Here is a 21,375-nt window from a genome sequence, read left to right on the forward strand (position 1 = left end):
TCAGTAGCGATACTTTACCCAAACATCCACCTCGGCCTACAGCAGAGTTGGATCAATTACATTATTTCAGTTCAATTACAATTACTTTCATGCATTTTTCAATTACATCACAATTACAATTACTCCATGCTAAAAATATCAAATTACAATTACAATTACAATTACTCCTTGCATGCTTCAATTACATTACAATTACAATTGCTGCTGTTGAACATGTAATTGAATAATCATAAATTCAACCGTGCTCCTTGACAACCGTAGCGTCGTAATTAACAACAATTCAAGTATTCATGTTTCATTCATGATGCGCAAATACCCGTTAATTAATAAAAAGAAAAAACGTTTTCGAACTATATGCAGTATGTCGTTGAAAAAAGTATTATAATATATGCAAGTGTTGGATTTGCGTATATAGTATATAATTAAAGAAATAATATCATTTTTATCGAGGGACGTAGGAATTAGGATGAGGAGTAAAAACAAAACCGTGCTTTGTCAGATAAGACGTTATATAATATCCAGTGATCTGGTTAGTTAGCCATACGAAGTAACGATGCAGCATCGTGATCTGAAATCCGATGCATGGTTGCAACCGATGGTCCGATGCTAAAATGCCTGGCAGCGTAGGCCACACGTACAATATTCACTAGCGACATCACTCGCGATAATCTCACTTTTTCACTAAGGCGAGTGTGACGTCATAATGGGGTGGGAAAAGGTTAACCGAGTACAGTACGTCTTTCTCGGAGCGAGAAACTGCGCCGGTACGGTACTTATTACAAAGCTTCAACATTGGGCATCATTCGAAAAGGTATTCTGCCGTACAACCAAGATATGTTAGCCGACCGGGTGATATGGTAGAAGTTGAAAACAACAAAAAAATGCTATATGCACATTGCACGCACAGTCCAAGGCATTACTGACAGCTATTTGCAGAGGCAATACTTTCATTGGTAGTGGCATTCAATAAATGAACACATATTTCAGCAGTGAAATGCGGTATCACGTATCATAGTGATTTATTCAACTGCGATTGGCTTGGTGTTGGTCAGTTGTGAAGAGCTTTGTAGGGCACTACGGCTGCTTGATGAACGAAGTGACCACGATGATCAAATCAGAAATCGGCGAAATAATATATCATGTGTCAATGTATCACCTACTAGGCTAGGTCCGTACACGGCGGAGGTTTCCGAACAACTGATCCCTATTTCACAGTAACTTTTTCTCCGCTGTGACGTAATACTGTCACAACAAGATTCACTAGCGAGCTCGCGAGTGAAACGCATCGGTAGCGTCTTGACTAGCGACCTTGCTAGCGACCCCGTTAGCGCTCGCTAGCGAAGGAGTGGAGCAAAGAAAGAAACGAAGTCGCTAGCGAATTTCGGTACCGTGTGACCTACCCGGCTGTGTCGTACATGCATGGTTGCAACCGATGGTCCGATGCTAAAATGCCTGGCAGCTAGTCGGTACTTTGATAAATGTGCATTGTTAAAAGTTATATTACATCCTAGTATGCAGCACTGCCTCACTATGCTCAAGAAACCAGCAAAAATTAGACCAATTTGGGATAATCAGTGAATTACGCCAGCAAGGTCGATTGCAGCACTCCACCACAGTCGCCTCGACATACGCAATCCCGTGCCTTTGTTCAAGCACATCCCGCGACGGACTGATTTCGCCGGGAACGGGAACCTATCTTATAGCGTTAAGGGGCGTGGCAGTTTCCAATCATTGTATATATATCATTGGTCTAATGGACTTCACAAAGTATTTTTGTGGTTCAAATATGTCGAAGTCATCAGAAATTTCGATTCGGGACAGTTTGTTTCAAATTTTCAAACAATAAGTAAAAATAGTATATTGAATATTCTGATCACGCCAGTGATTGGAGTATTTAAAGCCGTGTGATTAACCAATAATACGTGCGGTGGACATCCAAGTTGTTAAAACCAAAGTATAAATCTCGATTCAAGATAAGCCCGACGTATCAATACAATTGCACCGTATTTTAAAATCCTGCATTCAGAAAAATTGAAAGGTTTTTTCAGTTATTTAATAAATAAATATGGCAAGACGTAATCCATCGAGTACCTATTTCGCAATATCTGAGTCGTGGTGAAGTGACGTAATCAAAATTTTCGTTCGCATCGATCCTTTTTGAAGCCCTCGATTGGAAGAGGGTTGTAACTTTTGAGTGGAGGGAGACGACAAAGAAAATACAGCCAAAATGGTACGTGTCAACCTATATGTTAGTGAAATATGATACGTAATGCAATAATTGTTAGTTCCCGAGAAATATTTTGTCGTATACTTCCAAGGAAAATACGATGTATGAAGATACAATTTACGTCTAACTAGGGCGTATGTTGTCATATTTGGTCATTGTCTACTGAAAAGATTATGTGTAACGTATAAATTTGTCGTTGTATATTGGTATTGTATGAGTATGGCTTGAAGGAGGCAAAATAATGAATGTCCTAAATTGGTGTTGACTACGTTTAATAGCTTGGTATGGAAGAGTCGCAGGTATTTCTGATTAAAGTGGCTTGTACACTATCTAACATCTGTATTATTCCTTTCAGGTGAATTTTACTGTCGACCAGATCCGTGAGATCATGGACAAGAAGAAAAACATCCGAAACATGTCCGTCATTGCGCACGTTGATCATGGAAAATCAACCTTGACCGACTCTCTCGTGAGTAAAGCCGGAATTATCGCTGGTTCCAAAGCCGGAGAAACACGTTTCACCGACACCAGAAAGGACGAACAGGAGAGATGCATTACCATCAAGTCAACGTAATTATTATATTTAGAATAAAACTTATCGAACAAAATGTATTATCACCCACTTTCAATCTTTCAGTGCGATTTCTCTGTATTACGAGATGAAGGAAGGCGACATGCAATGGATTAAAAACGATGACAAGGAAGACGTGAATGGTTTCCTCATCAACTTGATCGATTCACCAGGCCACGTTGACTTCTCGTCGGAAGTTACAGCGGCGCTGAGAGTAACGGATGGGGCCTTGGTTGTCGTTGATTGTGTCAGCGGTAAGTTGCTTGGCGTGGAGAAATATATGAATTCCAATTTGTAGTATGGACTGCTTTCACAACATGACGATCACACATCAAGATACAGCATCATGTCTTCATTTTTAAGGCTTATAATTGGATTAGGCTTACGGCATGATATGATCATTCTTTCATTCAAAGCCTCGAGTCTAAATGTCAGTGATTTTAGTGCAGTGTTTTTGGTGTTCAGGGAGCTTAATCCTTGTGCACTACAGACATTGATTCGATATTGGCATTACCCTTGCCAATGCCAACAATCCTGACCGTATAATACCCTGGCCGAACCCTAGTTTTATGCCGGACTGGAATGGGTGGTTGTTTTCCACAACATGTGCGTGACGGACTGATTTCTCGCGTGACGGAAACATTTTTCGCTCTGATTCGATACTGAATTACGACACAATGTGCTAAACTGGACCTGGTATAGGCTATGCCAGATTAGGGTTAAGCCATATATTCACTGCTTTGCAAATGTCACGCTTGCTTGCGTTCATTGTAAAGCGCCTTATTTTGGATCTGGACTCTGGTATCGCTTTGTGACCTCGAGATAATCCATTAATCGCCGTTGCCACCGATTCCACTCTGTTTTATGATGTCCCCAAGGACGATAACATTGAATCAACAACTCTGATATATCCACTGTCTCAGATTTTCATCAATTCCTAGCTTGCATAGTAGAATAGATCAATTTATGCAACATAAGGAATGATCAACATTCAAATGTCAAAGTAACGCATTGGTGGACAATTTCAAATTTGCTTGAAAACAGCCCTTCGATTTAAGGGTTGAATAAGCGTGAAAAGCTTGTTTCTCATCATGCGATAACTCAAGAAATACTTGGCGTAATTCACTAATTGATGAATATGAACTCCGATATTGACAATGCTTTGAAGCCAAATTTCAACAAAATCTGAAACTTTTGAAAAGAAAAGTCTCATTTTGGGTTGATTTGATATGGAATAATAAACGCCATCAATGTTGACAAGTTTGTGGGAACCCTGGTACTTGATGGTCATATGCTTGTATATTAGAAAGTAAACTAGACCCTCTATTTGATTCTACTTCTTTGTTAGGTTCTTTGTTGGGGTATTATGGAAATGAACATTTGATTCTGGTGTTATTGTTAACTATTATTTTCCAGCGAACGTCCAGCGCTATAGAAAATGTGAACTCGACACTTGGAAATGCATCAGCTCTTATTAGTATTATTATTGTTATCAATATTGATGTCGTTACCATATATTGGCAAATCAGAATCGACTCGAAATCAAGATGCTGGTTAAGAAAGTTATGAGCATCCTAACGCAAAGCCTTCATGGGGTTCATGTCCATTGCTGTAGTACCTATGTAGCAGTCTTGTCATATGCTGAATGCGAATTCATTGAACTTGTGTTATTTGCAAATTACAACTGCTGGTTGACAAGCAAGTAACAATCTGTTGATGTTACAATATGATGTTCAACAGCTGTTGTGAGTTGAGATGCCGCTTCTTGAATTGGCTTTTCAACCTTAGCAATGATTTCTGTGCTTGGAATGCATGATATCTGTTTAATCATGAGCGAGGTTTTTGTTGTCTACGTGAAAACTCACCATGGACCTCTTTTTTTCTCCAGGTGTCTGCGTACAGACGGAAACTGTCCTGCGTCAGGCTATCGGCGAACGTATCGTTCCTATTCTGTTCATGAACAAAATGGACCGTGCACTTTTGGAGCTTCAACTGGAGAAGGAGGATCTCTTCCAAACTTTTCAACGTATCGTCGAGAACGTCAATGTCATCATTGCCACGTATGGCGGTAACGAAGAGTCCGGCCCTACTGGCAATATCTCTGTAAGTGTACCGGTACCCTGTATTAGAAAATTTTCGGCTTTCCAAATTAGGTTCGAATCATCATAAGTTTTGCAGATTAGATACTGATACTGAATTCCCGAAATCTTTAGAATTGAATTCATTTCCTAGTGGGAGACGAACATGAGTCAGATTGAGTTCATATTAAATCAGCGTTCGTTCGTGTGAGAATGTCCAATGTCTGGTCACTAAGCTTTGGTTCGTCTCACAGTATACAGTTCTCGTGTAACATTTCCAGGAAAAGCAGAAATTAGATTAGGGCAGTGCCCTTCAACCTTTGTGAAGTTGAGGAACCACTGCACTTGAATTTCCGGCTAGGGTTATCGGAAATACTCCATGTCTTTGAAAGTAAACGATTTTCATCCGCACAACTACGAAACATCCCACAGGTTGAAAAACACCGGATTAGAGCTTGGATCGTTTCGCTCTATCTATTTGATCAAGTTTGGGCAGACGTCACTGACACTTGGTGTATATTTTATGCGTCCCAGGTTTACCCGCAGCTTGGGACGGTCGGATTCGGTTCTGGATTGCACGGGTGGGCGTTCTCCTTGAAGCAGTTTGCCGAGAAGTACTCTGAGAAATTCAAGGTCCCTGTCGATAAGCTCATGAAGAGGCTGTGGGGTGACAACTTTTTCTGCAAGAAAACCAAGAAGTGGTCGAAGAACAAAAGCGACACCAACGTCCGCGGATTCAACCAGTTTGTACTGGATCCCATTTACCAGGTGGGTGATTTAAACTCCGGGGAAAAATCGAGTAGGGGGGGTGGGGGAATTTGAGTATATTTTCAAGTTCGAGGAGCTGTCATATTCATAAACTGTCCAATAAAAAGGTTGTTGGTTGATATTTGTTACATTGTATGGTTGAATTTTTGATTGCAAATAGTTTAAGGATTCAATCAGCTAAGAGTAGAAAAATATCGCAATTTTTTTTTTCGAAATTAGTATACTCAATTTACCCCAATTTTGTGGCAAAATTGAGTATACTGTCCAAATAGCACTAGAAGTAAGCCTTATCCCCATGCTATACCCAAATGAGTCATTGTATGGGAAAATTGAGTATATTAACAAGTTTTTAAAAAAGAAACTGGAACAAAATCTGCTACGGTTGGTTTAAGAGAAGCTTTTTCGGAACGAACCGCAGAACGAAATAATTCAATGGTGATGTTTTACCAACTGTTTGCATTAAAATCAAATATGAGAACCCCTCTTCTTCCTGGAATTGGTGCTCTGACTTTTCCAATTACTTCATTGAATGAAATATTCTCGATGTCAATGTTGCAGGGATAGGAAAATATACATCCTGTTGGTTGCCGGCTCTGTTCGTACCGAACAAAATTAATCTCCAGTGTTTCTCCTTCACCCATCACATTTTCTACTTGACCCAGAAACTTTCTCTGTCCATATTGAATAACAAGCCAGTCTAACTCTTTGATCTCCTCTTTCCTAACCTTCTCTACTCCCACCAAGTCCTCTACTCCTCTCAAGTCTGTCTCGGAACTGCTTGTAGATTGTGTGGCTTCTTCCTCCTCCTCAACATGACTGGCCACAACTTTATTGGTTTTTCCACCTCTGCGCTTAAGCTTTCTTACTGTCTCCTCCTCTTGAAGTCTGGCCATGCTCTCTTCTGATGTCAGCACCTCACCTGTTTTGGCCTGAACACGTCTCCGTTTCGCATTGTGATTATCTAAAGCAGTTCTTGTCTCTTTTGATATTGCTGGTGACACTACTCTCGTAATAGCCTGTGTCAAATTTTTCACCACATCGCTTTCTTCGACAATTTCATGCTGAACACGATCAACTGCCTTGTTTTTTACTATGTCAGCATTGACTGGGTAAAGTCCACTTCCTGTAAACCCCCCACAGCCCAGTTAGATTGTAATTCAGTCATCAATTTTTTCAGTAGGGTCGGAAATATGGCTTTTGATACCGATTGCATTCGTGTTTCTCGGGCCCAGTTTTTCAGAATATTCTTCCAGGCTATTTTCAAAGGCCTGAAAACCCCGACGTCCAGTGGCTGCAGAGCATGCGATGAATGAGGTGGAAGACAAAATAAGATTATGCCGTTATCTCGGCAAATTTCAGAGCATTTATATGTAATATGACTGCCATGACCATCCAGAATAAGTAGGCAGGGTTTATCCAACGATTGTATTTGAGTTGCAAATTCCTTCAGCCAATTCTCAAATACACAATCTTGCATCCATCCACTTGGTAACAGCATAATGTGTTCCCTCTGGGCCTCCAGATGTCCAAGTATCATAGATATTGAGGCCTTTGTAGACTACAAAGGGAGGCAGATAGGATCCAGCGGCTGAGCAGCAAAATAGTGTGGAATATGTTGTTTTTCCACAGGTTGAATGCATCATGTATGACTGCTTCCTTCCCTTTGTCCCATAAACTTTTTGAGACCTGGGGTCAGTGCTTAGGCCAGTTTCATCCTAATTGAATATACGTGTGGGTTGGTTTTCCAAGTTATTTTGTTTCAGAATGTCAAGGTATTTACCGAAAAAAGAATCGATTACCCCACATGACAGGCCTTCTGCTCTTGCTTTTGTCAAAATCTCCGACTTCCTTCTCGAGATCCCTGAATTTCTCTTCTCAAAGCTCCTGATCCATTCAATACTTGGTATATTGTTCACAAATCGTGTTTCAACTCCCTTCAAATCCAGGAACGATTTGATCATCAGTTTCAGATCTTTCCTATCAAGTGGGAATCCTTTATCAGCCAGGGTTCCCAATGCAATTGCGATCAATTTCTCATCCTCACTACTAAGTACAGTTGGGGCTCCAATTTTTTGCATTTCTCGAATTGAGTTTCTCCTGAGAGTTTCATATAGAATTCCAGTTTCTTTCCAGACTGTATAACGGCTTTTTCCTCCCTTAATTTCCTTTACTGCCTGTTGCAATTGCTGTGTTGTGTATGTAGGAGTTCGCTTTTTCTTATAATTCCTGGGCATATCTTTTGACTGTTTTAACAATTGTATTCTCTAATATTTAACAAAACCTGCATAACAAGATTCAATTGAGTATTTGCAACCCCTCTGATAATCGTAGGACTGAGAAATTCCGCATTCAATGGTATACTCAATTTACCCGCCACTTATGGCATACTATAACCAAAATACCCCAAAAAATTATTTTTTAAATTAAAACTTACTCACACCACCATTGACAATATCCATAGCTATACCCTGTAGTATGATCAATTATCACTACTTGAGTGGTATATCGTTTTGCAACAACCGTTTTTATGTCACCTGTGAAGAAGTTGAAAAACAGTGTTAAAAATGAAAAAATGCGTCACAAATTTTCAATTGCATGTGTAAGCTACAATTTTCCTGCAAGGAAATTGGTTATTAGTCTTATCTATAGCTTGCATAGTGAGCTACTGAATGAAGGCAGAACTGACAAATTTGAAGCAGAAATGTTGGACCAGCGGAAGTTTTAGTCAAATGTACTCAAATTTCTCCACCTACTCAAGTTCCCCCACCCCCCCCTACGGGGTTTCAAGCATCAGTCGAAAGCTCAAATGTGTACCTTTTGCGGTACCACGAAGGATATAATGCCAATTCTACGTCACATTATAGATAATTTGGTATTTATTTGACAATACCTATTACCTATTTCATTGTACTTTGTGACAAGGCTGTGGGTTGATCCCAACTTGTAAGATAAGTCATTTCCACTAACCTGCTTATCCTCATGTTTGATGACTTAGTGGAAGATAGGTTTGGTATGCGTTGAGCGAAGGCTAAAATTCTCGTTGATAAATTTATTTTTAGTATCTCTCACTACTTACCCGAATTATTGTGCCCTGCTCATTTGTCCTTGTTTCGTTTTGAAGGTGTTCGACGCGATCATGAACGAGAAGACGGAGGCGGTCAAGAAGCTCATGGAGAACACCGGGGTCGTCTTAAAAGGCGACGACAAGGATAAGATCGGCAAGCCTCTGATGAAGGTCAGGATAAGTGTCTCTTGTAATTCTGCTCGTCATCGAAACAGTTTATGAGTGATCCATGTCAACAGTCATGTCACAACACGTGACGTCACTGGCTTAAAAATATGTCGGTCGTCTCGGTTTTCAATGTATGTTATTCAACCGCATGTTTAAGCTTTGTGCCTCTCTACAAATGCCGCTATCGCTGATTTCGTTTCGTGACAGGTGTTTATGCGTACGTGGCTGCCGGCCGGCGAAACTTTGCTGCAGATGATAACAATTCATTTGCCGTCGCCGGTGAGATCTCAGAAGTACCGTTGCGAGATGCTGTACGAAGGACCCCAGGACGACGAAGCCGCGCTCGGTAATTGTTGTGGATAGTTTGTTGTTTTTTATATGGGCGAGCAACGCTAGCTCGCGAACGGCCACTCCATCGCTATGAATCTTTCGCAACTGCTTGGTGTTGCGATGCTGTAAGCAAAATATCATGTAGTTCCAGCATACAGAATTTTGACTTGATGGGAGAAATAGTGTTTCGACATGCCAAACACCATACCTTTAGATTGCAATGCTGCTCAAGTTTTAAATGTTATGTGCAAGTTATCTTTAGGAAATTTGGTTTTGAAATTGGAAAATTCACTCTTTTTACAAAAGTTTGCTGTAAATTTCTGTCACCAGCACCATGCTATACCCCTATGCCAAACAAAATGTAGCAAAACATATATCTGGATGTTGTCTTTTACTGCAATATCTTTGCAGTATCGGGAAATACTAACGGTCTGCCCATTAAAGTTGAAAATTTGCTATTTTTACACATTTTTTTCGTGAGATAAGGTCATGGCGTACAAACAGGTAGGCTACTATGTTGGTATTTCCTATCAACAATTAAAGAAAATCAAACTTTTTCTACTTTTATAGGTGCTAGTCCCGTCGAGTAATGCAAGTCCGATAAATTTTCAAATCTCTTATTGCTCCGGGGAGTGTTAAAAAATTTCTGTGATTCCTACATTAGAATATTCATCCAAACCCGCACGCACTCAATAGGTATCAAGGCCTGCAATCCGGAAGGTCCGCTGGTGCTGTACATCAGCAAGATGGTGCCGACCAGCGACAAGGGTAGGTTCTACGCTTTCGGGCGCGTGTTCTCCGGAAGGGTTGCCACCGGCCAGAAAGTTCACATCCTGGGGCCGCGGTACATTCCCGGCAAGAAGGAAGACTTGTACAAGAAACAGATTCAGAGGTAGGACCGTGGTGGTCTGGAACTGGTCATGTTGTCTTCGTGGGAGACTGATGAGTGCGAAATGCCAGTAATCTAGCTTGTGAAATGTTTCTTCGCTCTAATTCTAGTCTAACGTCTGCTTTTCCTTGCTATTCTCATGTACATAAGAATGAACTATAATCTGCTATTAACGGTATAATCTGCGATTAACGGAACATGTTCAAGATTTCATGAATTCAGTAATTCTAGTATAAATTGGAGAAAAACTAGGTGTATTATTAGCTGTAGCTATGATTCTCTTCTTATTTGAAAAAGCTGAAAATTTTGTTCAATTTTTCTGTATATTTCAACTGTGCGCTTGAACTTGTAGGACTATCCTGATGATGGGTCGTTACATCGAACCGATTGAGGACGTGCCTTGCGGAAACATTGTCGGCTTGGTCGGCGTTGACCAGTTTATCGTGAAAACGGCAACAATTACAACCCTTGCAACTGTGAGTGAACGCGAATACGCCGGTTCCGCGCGCACCTCGACCATTTCGATTTCTCGCAGGCCCACAACATGAAGCAGATGAAGTTTAGCGTCTCGCCCGTGGTCCGTGTCGCCGTCGAAGTGAAGAATCCCGCTGATTTGCCGAAACTCGTGGAAGGACTGAAAAGGTAGGGTTGGAAAAGGTCGTGGTAGTGCTCGAGTAGAAGGAGCATTTGAATTACTAATCCAGTGCAAATGGAAGTGACAATTTTCAATTCATGGCAAAACTGTTTTGATGGAGAGTAAAAAATAATAGCAGGTAAATAGCAATATATAGGATCGAGCCCTAGTTTTGTGTGGAAAAAATAAAATCGAGTACATGTATTAGAAGTTTGTTCAGAATTTCAATTTGAAAAAAAAATGAGATGGATTCCAATCTAAATTGCGTAACACGGTGTGTAAATGGTCTGCACCTTTGCCCAAATCTACCCGCGGCCTATGTGTGAAGCTGGTGACTATGTGCCCAAAAAAAGCAATGATGAACCTGTCGACCTCTGTCCTTAGCTTAAGAACCTGGATCAAGACCATAACAACGCGTTCGGCCTTTAGGAACCACTTCTATATATATATACAATCGAAGTATAGTCGAGTACATGCTAGTGAAATACAGATATTGATCTGCAAGTTATTCGATCGCGCAGAGTGGTGTGTATGGACGTATTGTACTGTTACTACAGCACTACAATTGTAGTTATCCGTGAAGGAGAAATGCTCCCGACTCTATAATCTTCATAGTGATGGACAGACGCCGGTAAAACCCCGGTAGGCGCTTCAAAATAACACTTCGACTGCTCTGATACCTCATTTACCTGGTTCGCATTCCTCTATTTCGAAAAAAAAAAAACGAGAATATTCAGTAATAAGTCTCCGATAGCATCCGCTCAATTGACATCTTGTCATTGGTGTTTGATTTTCGCCTTCGCGACCCGATAAAAGTAGGCAAAAAGCCTCATTGGGGTTGTGTTCCCCTGTTCTTGTCTGATTTGGAATAGCTGAACCATGGTGGGCGCTTTGTGTTTAGACTTGCCAAGTCTGACCCTATGGTTCAGTGTATGATCGAGGAGAGCGGAGAGCATATCGTGGCTGGCGCCGGCGAACTTCATTTGGAAATTTGCATGAAAGATCTGGAGGAGGACCACGCCTGCGTGCCTCTGAAGGTGAGTGGCTCGTTGGCTTTCATCGCGTCTTCGTCACTGAAAAACGTTTGCTTCAGAAATCGGACCCTGTCGTTTCCTATCGCGAGACTGTCCAGGAGGAATCCAGTATTATGTGCCTCTCGAAATCGCCAAACAAGCACAACCGGTTGTACATGAAAGCAAAGCCGTTTCCCGACGGTTTGGACACGGCTATCGAAAATGTGAGCGTTGTTTTTTTTTAGCGTAGGGTTTGCGATAGTTGTGGCCGCATCGATTTGTGATGCAATAGACGTCTAGCCATCCGAGAGAGAAGGGGGGGGGGGGAATTGAGGTATATTAAAACATAGTTTTTTAATAGATTTTATTCAATTGTTCAAGTCAATCGGACATCTGTGGTCGATAAAAGTTGTCAATAATTTATTTATTCTATGGCTGCATGTCCGATGTACAAACCTTTAGTTAAGTCTGCACGTGAATATCAGTTATTTTGGAACGCAGCTTGTCTTGTTGACGTTCATTGTCGAAAATGTTGCTTGCAAATGTACGTAGACCCAAACAGACAAGGTAGCTTCGTGACCACCTTTTCTCAGTTGGGCAGCCTTGAATTCATTCTGTGACGCAGCAAAGTTGTCGATAGATTAGAATGTCACTTTCAGGATAGAAACTCCCTGCAAGCCGCTCCCAATCTAGATGAACATTTTTTTGGGGGGGTTCCGGGGATTCGCCGAATAAATTGTTAGATGGCTCAAAAAAACAGCGCACCAAATTTGCCTCGATTCCAACTGGTAGATTACAACGTGCCAGAGTTCGAGAATTTGGAATTTATAATATTTCAAATTTTACTGTCAACCCCATGAAATTGCCGAATTGTCTACAAGAACATGCAAGACAGATTTGATGTAATTTCAACCAGTGGAGGCAAAGTTATTTTGATTGATAATTCCGAGAGATTACCCAATATTCAGGCTAAAACTACAATAACTCAGCTTCCATTGATTGGAAGTGAGCAAGAATATTTTATGACACTTGTTGCATTTCGATCGTTAGACAATAACTTTGACGTAATTTTTTCAATAAATTTAAAATTTTCAAACTCCTGTACATTCGGATCCACCAATTAGAATCGGGCCAACATTGATGTGCACTGTGTGCAGTGTTGTTTTTTTGGGCGACCTAACAATATCATCAGTGAATCTGGACAAAAGTTGTTTTTTAAAGACCCTTACCGTTTTCTTTCGGCCGCATCTTGGCTATGGTTAAATTTGAAACAATGTGGCTGAAAAATGTGAAAATTGTACAAAATCCTGAATTTTTATCAATTTGAAAAATAAGACATGAGCTACTTGGTTCAATCGTGACGATATGGCGTTATTCCCGCGTATATCAACAAGCATGATGACATCATGTAACCGTTAACAACATAGCTACATTGACACGACGCAAATTTCCATTTTTAGGGTGACATCACGCCTCGTCAAGAGCTCAAGTCGCGTGCTCGCATCCTGGCCGACGAATACGGTTTCGACGTTAACGAGGCGCGTAAGATCTGGTGTTTCGGCCCGGACACGACAGGCCCCAACTTCTTGATGGACGTCACGAAGGGTGTCCAGTACCTGAACGAAATCAAGGATTCGTGCATCGCCGGCTTCCAGTGGGCCACCAAGGAGGGCGTAATGTGCGACGAGAACGTGCGCGGGGTCTGCTACAACATCCATGACGTGACCCTGCACGCCGACGCCATCCATCGCGGTGGAGGGCAGGTCATTCCGACCGCTAGAAGGGTCCTGTACGCTTGCCAGCTTACCGCTAGCCCGGCGCTGTTTGAGCCTATATATCTCGTGGAGATTCAAGTACGTAATGAAGTCGACTCTACATTCAACAAAAATGCCGGGAGCATAACGTAGTGAAAATTGCACGTAAAAAGCTTGATTCAGACTATTCTCGGCTTATTCAGTTCATTTTAGCACACGATGAGCGATTACGGTTAAACAATGTAGCCTCCAATCCACAGAATACAGGATCTCCGTGAGCCTGTCTCGGGTGTTCTGCGGGAGGTCAACAGATACAAAATTTATGCATATTATTTGCAATGACACGCCATCGTTGAATGCAGGAAATTGAACATGATCAGTAGCTGAATTGGGAATGCGGCTGTTTCATGTGATGTGCAGTGCCCGCACACAGGGGGCTAAATTTATTTCACTACAGTGCAGTAATTTTGATACGTGTTACGCATAGCCATGGATTCGGACAATGCTGTTTCTCTGTCTAATTCGGTCAAAAGTGAGCGGTGCCGGAATGTCCGAATTAAGCGGACCACTTTGTGTAGTGTTCGCAGTCTGATTCGAATTTTGTGCTTATTGCGCAGTGTCCAGAAAATGCTGTCGGCGGAATCTATGGCGTGCTGAACCGAAGGAGAGGCCACGTCATTGAAGAGTCTCAAGTCGCGGGCACGCCGATGTTCCACGTCAAGGCGAACCTGCCTGTGAACGAGTCGTTTGGTGAGTTGTTGTAGAGGGGAAATGTCTCGTGTTGAAGTTGATGGCGTGAAAACTACTTTCCCGGCAGCCTTTTTTCTCTGAAAGCCACTGTGTCTGAAGTACAATTGTAAGATTTCTTGAAAAGTGAGGACTACTCTTCAAGTCTGTGTAATAATGGGGTGACAGGTCTTCGCTTCTTAACCTTTCAAGAATAATGTCTGGCATTTCTTCGAGGCATTGAATGAATTTGAGATACTCGTCCGATATTACGAAGGAACTGTATTTTTAAGATACCACGGCAGTTTAGTTGAGGTAAGCAGTGGTGATGATAGTAGATGGCATTGCTAATCGAGTAGGAAGTAGCGCTTTGGAAGTTATGGTGCAACTTTTTAATATTATGTCCATCTAACACGGTGTAGAGCCCCCTAACCCAGCTTCATGACAATTTCACCAGTAATGTTGATGCAAGCATATCACAAAACTACTCTCTACTGTGGGTTTTCAGGGTTCACCGCCGATCTTCGTTCGCACACCGGCGGACAGGCGTTCCCGCAGTGCGTCTTTGATCACTGGAACACGTTGCCGGGCAACCCGTTGGAGGAGGGCACCAAGGTCAACCAGATCGTGACGGGTATCAGAACCAGGAAGGGTTTGAAACCTGAAATCCCGCCTTTGGACCGTTTCTATGACAAGTTGTAGGAGTCACGTGGAGCGCCCAGGATCTCCCTTTACCATAATATATTGTGAATAGAAATCCTACTGAAACCGTTTGCCAATTGACAGTCTGCTGCTGTGAGACTGACCATTGACCTATTCATCGTTTATGGTGTGAATGCTTGACCTGTGTTGTGTGATACAGGACTGGTATCTGAGGAATAAATTGCAAATGGGGCGTCTGTGCATTTGATGACTTGTCTTTTTTGGGTGAGGTAGGCGTATACAAGATCCGAATCCGAGCATTGTGATTAATTGAACGCAGTAGTCAGTGACGATCGATGGCGGGAACGGCATCTCTAGAAGCAATGCTACCAACAGCATTGTTACAAGTCCAATGAATTAGGCATATGGCAGTCAGACATGGGGTAATCGCGATTAGTAATCGTAATCGATTACGACGATTACAGCATTTTGAAGTAATCGCAATCGATTACATTCGAAATAAATCCGAGGTAATCGTAATCGACTACTTCCCATATATAATCGATTTGTTTGTGAATGAACGATTACTTTTTGTTTGTACAAGGACTATGACATAAACTGAATATTCGTGAACAAGAATGAGATAATATACCACGTTAGCGTTAGCACAAACGTCTGTTTTAAAACGCCACTGACTCATTATTACGTCAGAAGTATTAGCTCCGCTCGTCATTGCGTAACAAGTATCCACATATAGTAAACAGACATGCGATGGACATTGTAGTGTGATTGTAAGAACATCTCCCGTGGTGTATATCAGGTTCTCAATACACTACAGAAGCCGCTATCTCGCAGCAGGATATTGATCACCACTCTGCCTATAGTTTCAAATAGTAAGTTATGTATTAATGTTTAGTTGTGCTTAGTTAAACGCAGTTTACCATTGTTGCTTGGCGAGCAGGAGGCCTACGTATTCACGTGCCTAGGGCTCTTCAAAAATGACTTTTTTTCTCAAATCGTACTGGCTACTTGATAAAATTGTTAGGCTACCTAATTTAAGCCTACACACCAAATTTGGTTCAATTCCAGCCAGTGGAAGTGGAGATATTGCCGTCGAAAAATTTGGATTTGAATAAAATAGTATTTACGGTGACCGATTCTTTGTTTATTTATTATAGCTGTGCTCACCGTAAATACTATTTTCTTCGAATCCAAATTTTTCGACGGCAATAATTCCGCATCCACTGGTTGGAATTGAACCAAATTTGGTGAGGATCGTTTCTATAGACAGCCTAACACTTTCATGGGGTGAACAGAAAATTTTCAAATTTTTTATTATTTATGTTTATATAATAATTAGAAACTTTCTTCTCCTGTAGCAAAGTGGTTACTTGCTGGAATTGAACCAAATTGTGTGTGTAGGCTTAAATTAGGTAACCTAACAATTTTATCAAGTAGCCAGTACGATTTGAGAAAAAAAGTCATTTTTGAAGAGCCCTAACGTGCACCTGACGAAGATTCGGAATTTTGTACTCGTCGAATAAGACATTGCAGTTTCCACAACGAAGCATTACAAATAAACAGCTGCTGATATATATCATAACCTAGCCGTGCTTAGCCGTTTCTCGTAACAGCAGCTCGCTGTATATGTATTAAGTTGAAGGCAGAATTTTTATGTTAACCATATCTTATTCTCATATAACTACTTGAAACGGGCGTCAATCGTTATTTCACAGTTCGTTACTTAGCATTTGGACCTGCCGCCATAACCATCCGCTTAAATAGCCTGACATGTTAGCGTGGGTTGTAGCTAGAATCAGCATTCAGCAATTCAGCCAAAACAGCAATTCCCCTGTTCAACCGTTGGTCAACTTTCAAAAGTGAATTTCGTCAATAATATTGGTAATTGCATTATATTACTATTCATTTATAACCTCTCTGAGCCCCGAGTGTAAGATTTACCTGTAAAGCTGGGGCACGTAATTCATATTCATAGCATCTGGTATGTTGTTATAATTACTGTATGTTGTTAATTCGCGACCTCCAGTCCGTTGTATAATCACAAGATATTGTACTCGCCCAAACGTAGCAGACTAAAAGAATATCTTTTGTGAGACGCACACACAAATTGTCATGGCTTTATTCCTTTGTGGATGCGCCGGGTGACATTTGCATTGTGCATTTGCATTGTGGGACCAGATTGGAAGGACAAGAGTTATTAGTCCCGCCCACTCAGCGCGGCTATTGACAATAAAATACCCTAAGTTTCGGCCAAGGTATTTCTTTGGTATCACATCCCGTGGAGTTGCGTGTTGGCCGAAACTGCATATATGTTTTGGTGTGTTGTGGGATCGTGGCGCCGTAATGACCGGCTACGAAATGCCTGTTCCCATAAAATATAGCCTATGTATGTTTTTTCTTGAGGGGAACAGGTATGCATTTCAAACTCAGCTATCTACTGGAGCAGGGGTCACCAACTGCTTTGAAACAAAAAGCTACTTCTTGTGTGATGTGTACTGATTATTGCGACGACCGACGGGTTACCACGTAGCCTACTCCCGTCGTTTATCCATGTTCAGTTGGATCTCTTCACTTAAAGTAAGACAATCAGAGCACTGGGCCGGGTTTCCGCCCCTTACCAATAAAAAAACGCTCACTCGCAGGGACTCACACCAGCTCCTCCAAGCTCAGTTGCGTTGCTGCAGTGCGCGCAGAAGCGCCGATCTCCGCGTCTAGACTCGGTAATATTAACTATATAGATTTCCGTTGAGCCGCCGCGTGGACGAAGACAAGCAACGCCCCGAGCGACTGCGTTCGTATGTTCCTTGGCGTCGGCCGACCCATGTTCAACTGCTGCTCATATGAAACGAGCTTCAACTATCAAATCTCTCATTTGCATATTGGCTACAGCGCAGTGGTGGCCATACGAACGGGGGGGGGGGCTGGGCGAGACTTACCGGGGGCCGCCCTATAAGTATCTATCCGTAACTTATGGGGGGCTTCGCCCCACAGACCCCTCTTTCGCATCTGTTATTATTATCTATCTATCAAGGTTTGGCCAGGTGCTGGATTCGGCCATGACTATTTTTTCATGTGTGCAAAGATAGACGACATTAAAACTAAGTAATTCTACCGCATGCAGAGACGTGATGATTATCGGGATATGGTACGTTTCTAACAAATGCAGAGATTTGATGATGATTGACACATCTGTACGGAATCCTATTCTTGCCTTACACGGATTTCCACGTTTATTCGTTATTATCCCTGAAAAAAGCGCATAATCCAAATAGGGGAGCCCTTCGGCCAGCCCCCCCTGGCGGCCACCCACCTCGCCCACCCCAACAGCCACCACTACTACAGCGACCGCGGACGACTCATTTGGTCCGCGTTGGTGACCCCTGTACTAGAGATATTTGAATCGCAAAGCTCAAAAAACATTTACAAGAATTAATTAAATTCTCGAAAATGCTCTATAATATCTGTTGGTTTACGAAATACTTTTCAGTCCCCTTCGAGCACGCTCCCCACTCTATTAAGGAATTTGGGGCGCGGCAGGTAAAGACCTGGCAATAATGCAAATCGTTGGATGCGATAAATCATGCACTATAAAGTTGTGCAATTGATATATTATGACGTAATAAGCAAAAGACGCAAGATGTATGAAGAAAGTTGATATCTCATTAAGCCTTTTCATCGCAATCCTTGTATTGCCTTCCCATATATCATTTAAGATTATAGTCCTAAGCAAAACAAATGTAATCGTGAGTAATCGTGATTACTTTTTCAATGTAATCGTAATCGTAATCGACTACTTCCTGATTTTGCTGTAATCGTAATCGTAATCGTAATCGCGTGATTCCGAAGTAATCGTAATCGCAATCGATTACATTCATAAAGTAATCACCCCATGTCTGATGGCAGTAGTTCCCAGCCGGGGGGGAATTCCCCCCTCATTGAATTTTGCTTTCGGGTTGTATCTGTTGATACAGGGTTTTATTTTCAAGATAGAACTGTATGAAACAAGTTCTTTAGAATTGTATGTCTTTGAAGGATTTTTAGCTAAATGTAAAGGCTCCGTAGAAATTCCTGATGAAGTGAGGCTCGTGATTTAGTGTTCGTCCGCAGCTACCCGATTGGTAAAAATCAGGCTAACTTCAGTGAAATGATGCCACTACGGAAAGTGACGACCAAATTTCTTTTAATTTAGTTATTTTCTATATACCTGTTCACCTAGTGTTCAATAATTGATACAGAAGTAGACCGCGGCATATCTGAATATGTTTTGGCATGGCCGGCCATATAATGCTCAGTCAACAAGTGGTTATGCGTTAAAAAGCACATTTTATAGTCACCGGGCAACTTTTTCGCAGGGGGGGTTAGCTCAAATATCGGCAAAAGGGTCCACGAGACGAAATAGGTTGTGAACCACTGGCCTATGGTATTGTCTGAGAAGTGTCATCTCGAAAAGCTTCAGGAATATATATGGATTATGGATATGCTATTCATATGAGAGAGAGAGAGAGATATGATATTCTTTCTCGCCTGCACCATCGAGATGCTTTGGCGACGGAGTTGCGATACGGCCCCATGAGGTCATCTAGTCTGCGCCCCCGTTTTTTTTTCTCCTCCATGCTATCCGTCAGTGGCGGCTCGTGACAATATCGGGTGGTGGGGCAAGGGCCGCAAGCGACTTGTTATCAATATGACGTCACAGTAGCGTTTTTCAACGTTCATGATGGTCACATGAATTTCCCGTAAACAATGATTTTTAACGTAGGTGCCGCGAGAGGTTTGCCGGTGGCGTGACTTGAAGTGCGGTAACAAATGTTGTATTCATTGTTTTTTATTCAAATGATTATTTTACAAAATGTACGCGAACTAAGAATCGTTCCCATGCCACGAATCAATCATCAGGGTATCCTTAGTAGCATGCGTTATGATTTCGTGGTAGAGATTACGCAAGCGCCGAGTAAGACTATACCAAAAAATACACAGACCAACTACCTACAAAGAGCATTCGCATGACACCTTGTGGTGTTTTAATCGTTCCATGCTCAGCAATTCTGTAAAGTGCTGCAGCGCCTCCGACCTGATTTGTATAGTATATGGTAGGATTCTCGTCCCGAAAGCGAGTCAAATCGATTTGCCCTCGTTTTTCTAAGCCCGTCCGAAAGTGTTTGGTACACGATCCTGATGCGTTACGACCAGGGGATAGGCAATCAAAGCGGTGGCACCCATAAACGTAAAACATTATAAAAAGCCAGCTGTTGTCCATGGAAGATTAATTACGAGTCTGCCTGCCATCATTCAAGCAGGAATCCAAGCATTGTGTTAAATTGAAATGCGAGCACATATCGCATTAAACAATTTCATGAATAAATTATTTCATCTTGATGAATTTTTTACTTTTTTTCCATAGCCATAACAAAATATATCGGTAAATTAACTGTCAGTGTGCCTCGAGTAATAAGGATGAAAACCACTCACTTTTCCTTAGCCATAGACATGGTTGAGTTACCTGGGCTCACTTTTGATTGAAATTATTCGGAAAGAACATGATGTGTACAGTCGTCCGCCCACCAGCATTAATTTATGTCTTGTATAAGTATTGTGCGCAACGTGATTTCTTATTAGCAAAATGTTCAATAACGAGTTTATTGAAATCTGGAATTCCCAGAACCACGTCGTTGTGAATCGAGAGAACAGCCAACGCATTAAGCCTATCTTGGCCCATCCTGTTTCTGAGAAAGGTCTTGATACGTTTCAATGTGCTGAAACTGCGCTCGGATTCCGCGGATGAAATCGGGGTGGTCAGAATGATATTCAGAAAGCTACTTACTGTAGCAAAGTTGATCGAAAGCGAATTTTCAACTAGGAATTTTGAAAGTTCACTAGTGGTTTTAACTTCCGAAAAGGATGTATTAGAATACAAACAAGTCAACTCGCTCTCCAACCGAGCAATGTCGATCATCGGGTAATAACGAGGCACGCTGCGAATTAGTCCAGAAGGAAAATAAATTTTGTAGGCAGGGAAATTTCTCGGATTTAACAGGGCGAAAGTAACCAACTGGTCACTATTCAGACGATGTTGGATTTGCGACATCAGTATATCGCAACATTCGTAAGCCGCAACAAGCAGGTTTTGCACACTTATCCCACGACGTAAAAGTGCTGTGTCACCAGCGAAGTGTACATTCTCCCGAATATGCGAAATTGCCTCACAAAAATGTGCAATACACATTTGCGCAGTAGTACCATCGGCCATACGCGACTGAAAAGTGCTGTACAGTGTATCGACGTGCATGAAGATGTCACAAAAAAGCTTCAAAAAGAACAAAAATTCTTCGTCTTCCAGGAGTCGTTTAAGCCCCGCCGCTTCACGTATGGAAGTATCATCCCAGACAGGAGAGCTCTCAATCACTGAGAAGCATTCCAGAAGCTCCACCCTACTATCTGACACTCGTTGCACAACTCTGGATTGGAAGTTCCACCGTGTTGATACGCATCT

At 41.8% G+C, this 21,375-nt stretch overlaps 1 protein-coding gene and 1 pseudogene across 1 annotated transcript; one reads left to right on the forward strand and one right to left on the reverse strand.

Moving 5' to 3' along the window:
- The first annotated feature begins 2,071 nt into the window (after positions 1-2,071).
- LOC145447047 (elongation factor 2-like) lies at positions 2,072-15,117 on the forward strand. The gene is made up of 15 exons (XM_080325479.1): positions 2,072-2,230; positions 2,583-2,797; positions 2,865-3,052; positions 4,687-4,901; positions 5,411-5,644; positions 8,766-8,879; positions 9,084-9,222; positions 9,903-10,098; positions 10,448-10,571; positions 10,631-10,737; positions 11,631-11,766; positions 11,823-11,966; positions 13,203-13,595; positions 14,114-14,246; positions 14,731-15,117. Exons 1-15 carry the CDS (start codon positions 2,228-2,230, stop codon positions 14,922-14,924), a joined length of 2,535 nt encoding a protein of 844 aa, XP_080181605.1. The 5' UTR covers positions 2,072-2,227; the 3' UTR covers positions 14,925-15,117.
- LOC145447050 (uncharacterized) lies at positions 6,088-8,420 on the reverse strand (annotated as a pseudogene).
- Positions 15,118-21,375: the final 6,258 nt, after the last annotated feature.

The sequence above is a fragment of the Botryllus schlosseri genome, chromosome 9 (genome assembly GCF_051294905.1).
Source record: "Botryllus schlosseri isolate E-star chromosome 9, Bs_hap1, whole genome shotgun sequence".
Taxonomy (NCBI): Eukaryota; Metazoa; Chordata; class Ascidiacea; order Stolidobranchia; family Styelidae; genus Botryllus; species Botryllus schlosseri.

Excerpts from the sequence above, each read along its gene's own strand:
- LOC145447047 (XM_080325479.1), top strand. Across the intron at positions 10,738-11,630 it reads CTCGTGGAAGGACTGAAAAG|ACTTGCCAAGTCTGACCCTA; the intron begins GTAGGGTTGGAA and ends CTTTGTGTTTAG. Across the intron at positions 13,596-14,113 it reads TATATCTCGTGGAGATTCAA|TGTCCAGAAAATGCTGTCGG; the intron begins GTACGTAATGAA and ends CTTATTGCGCAG.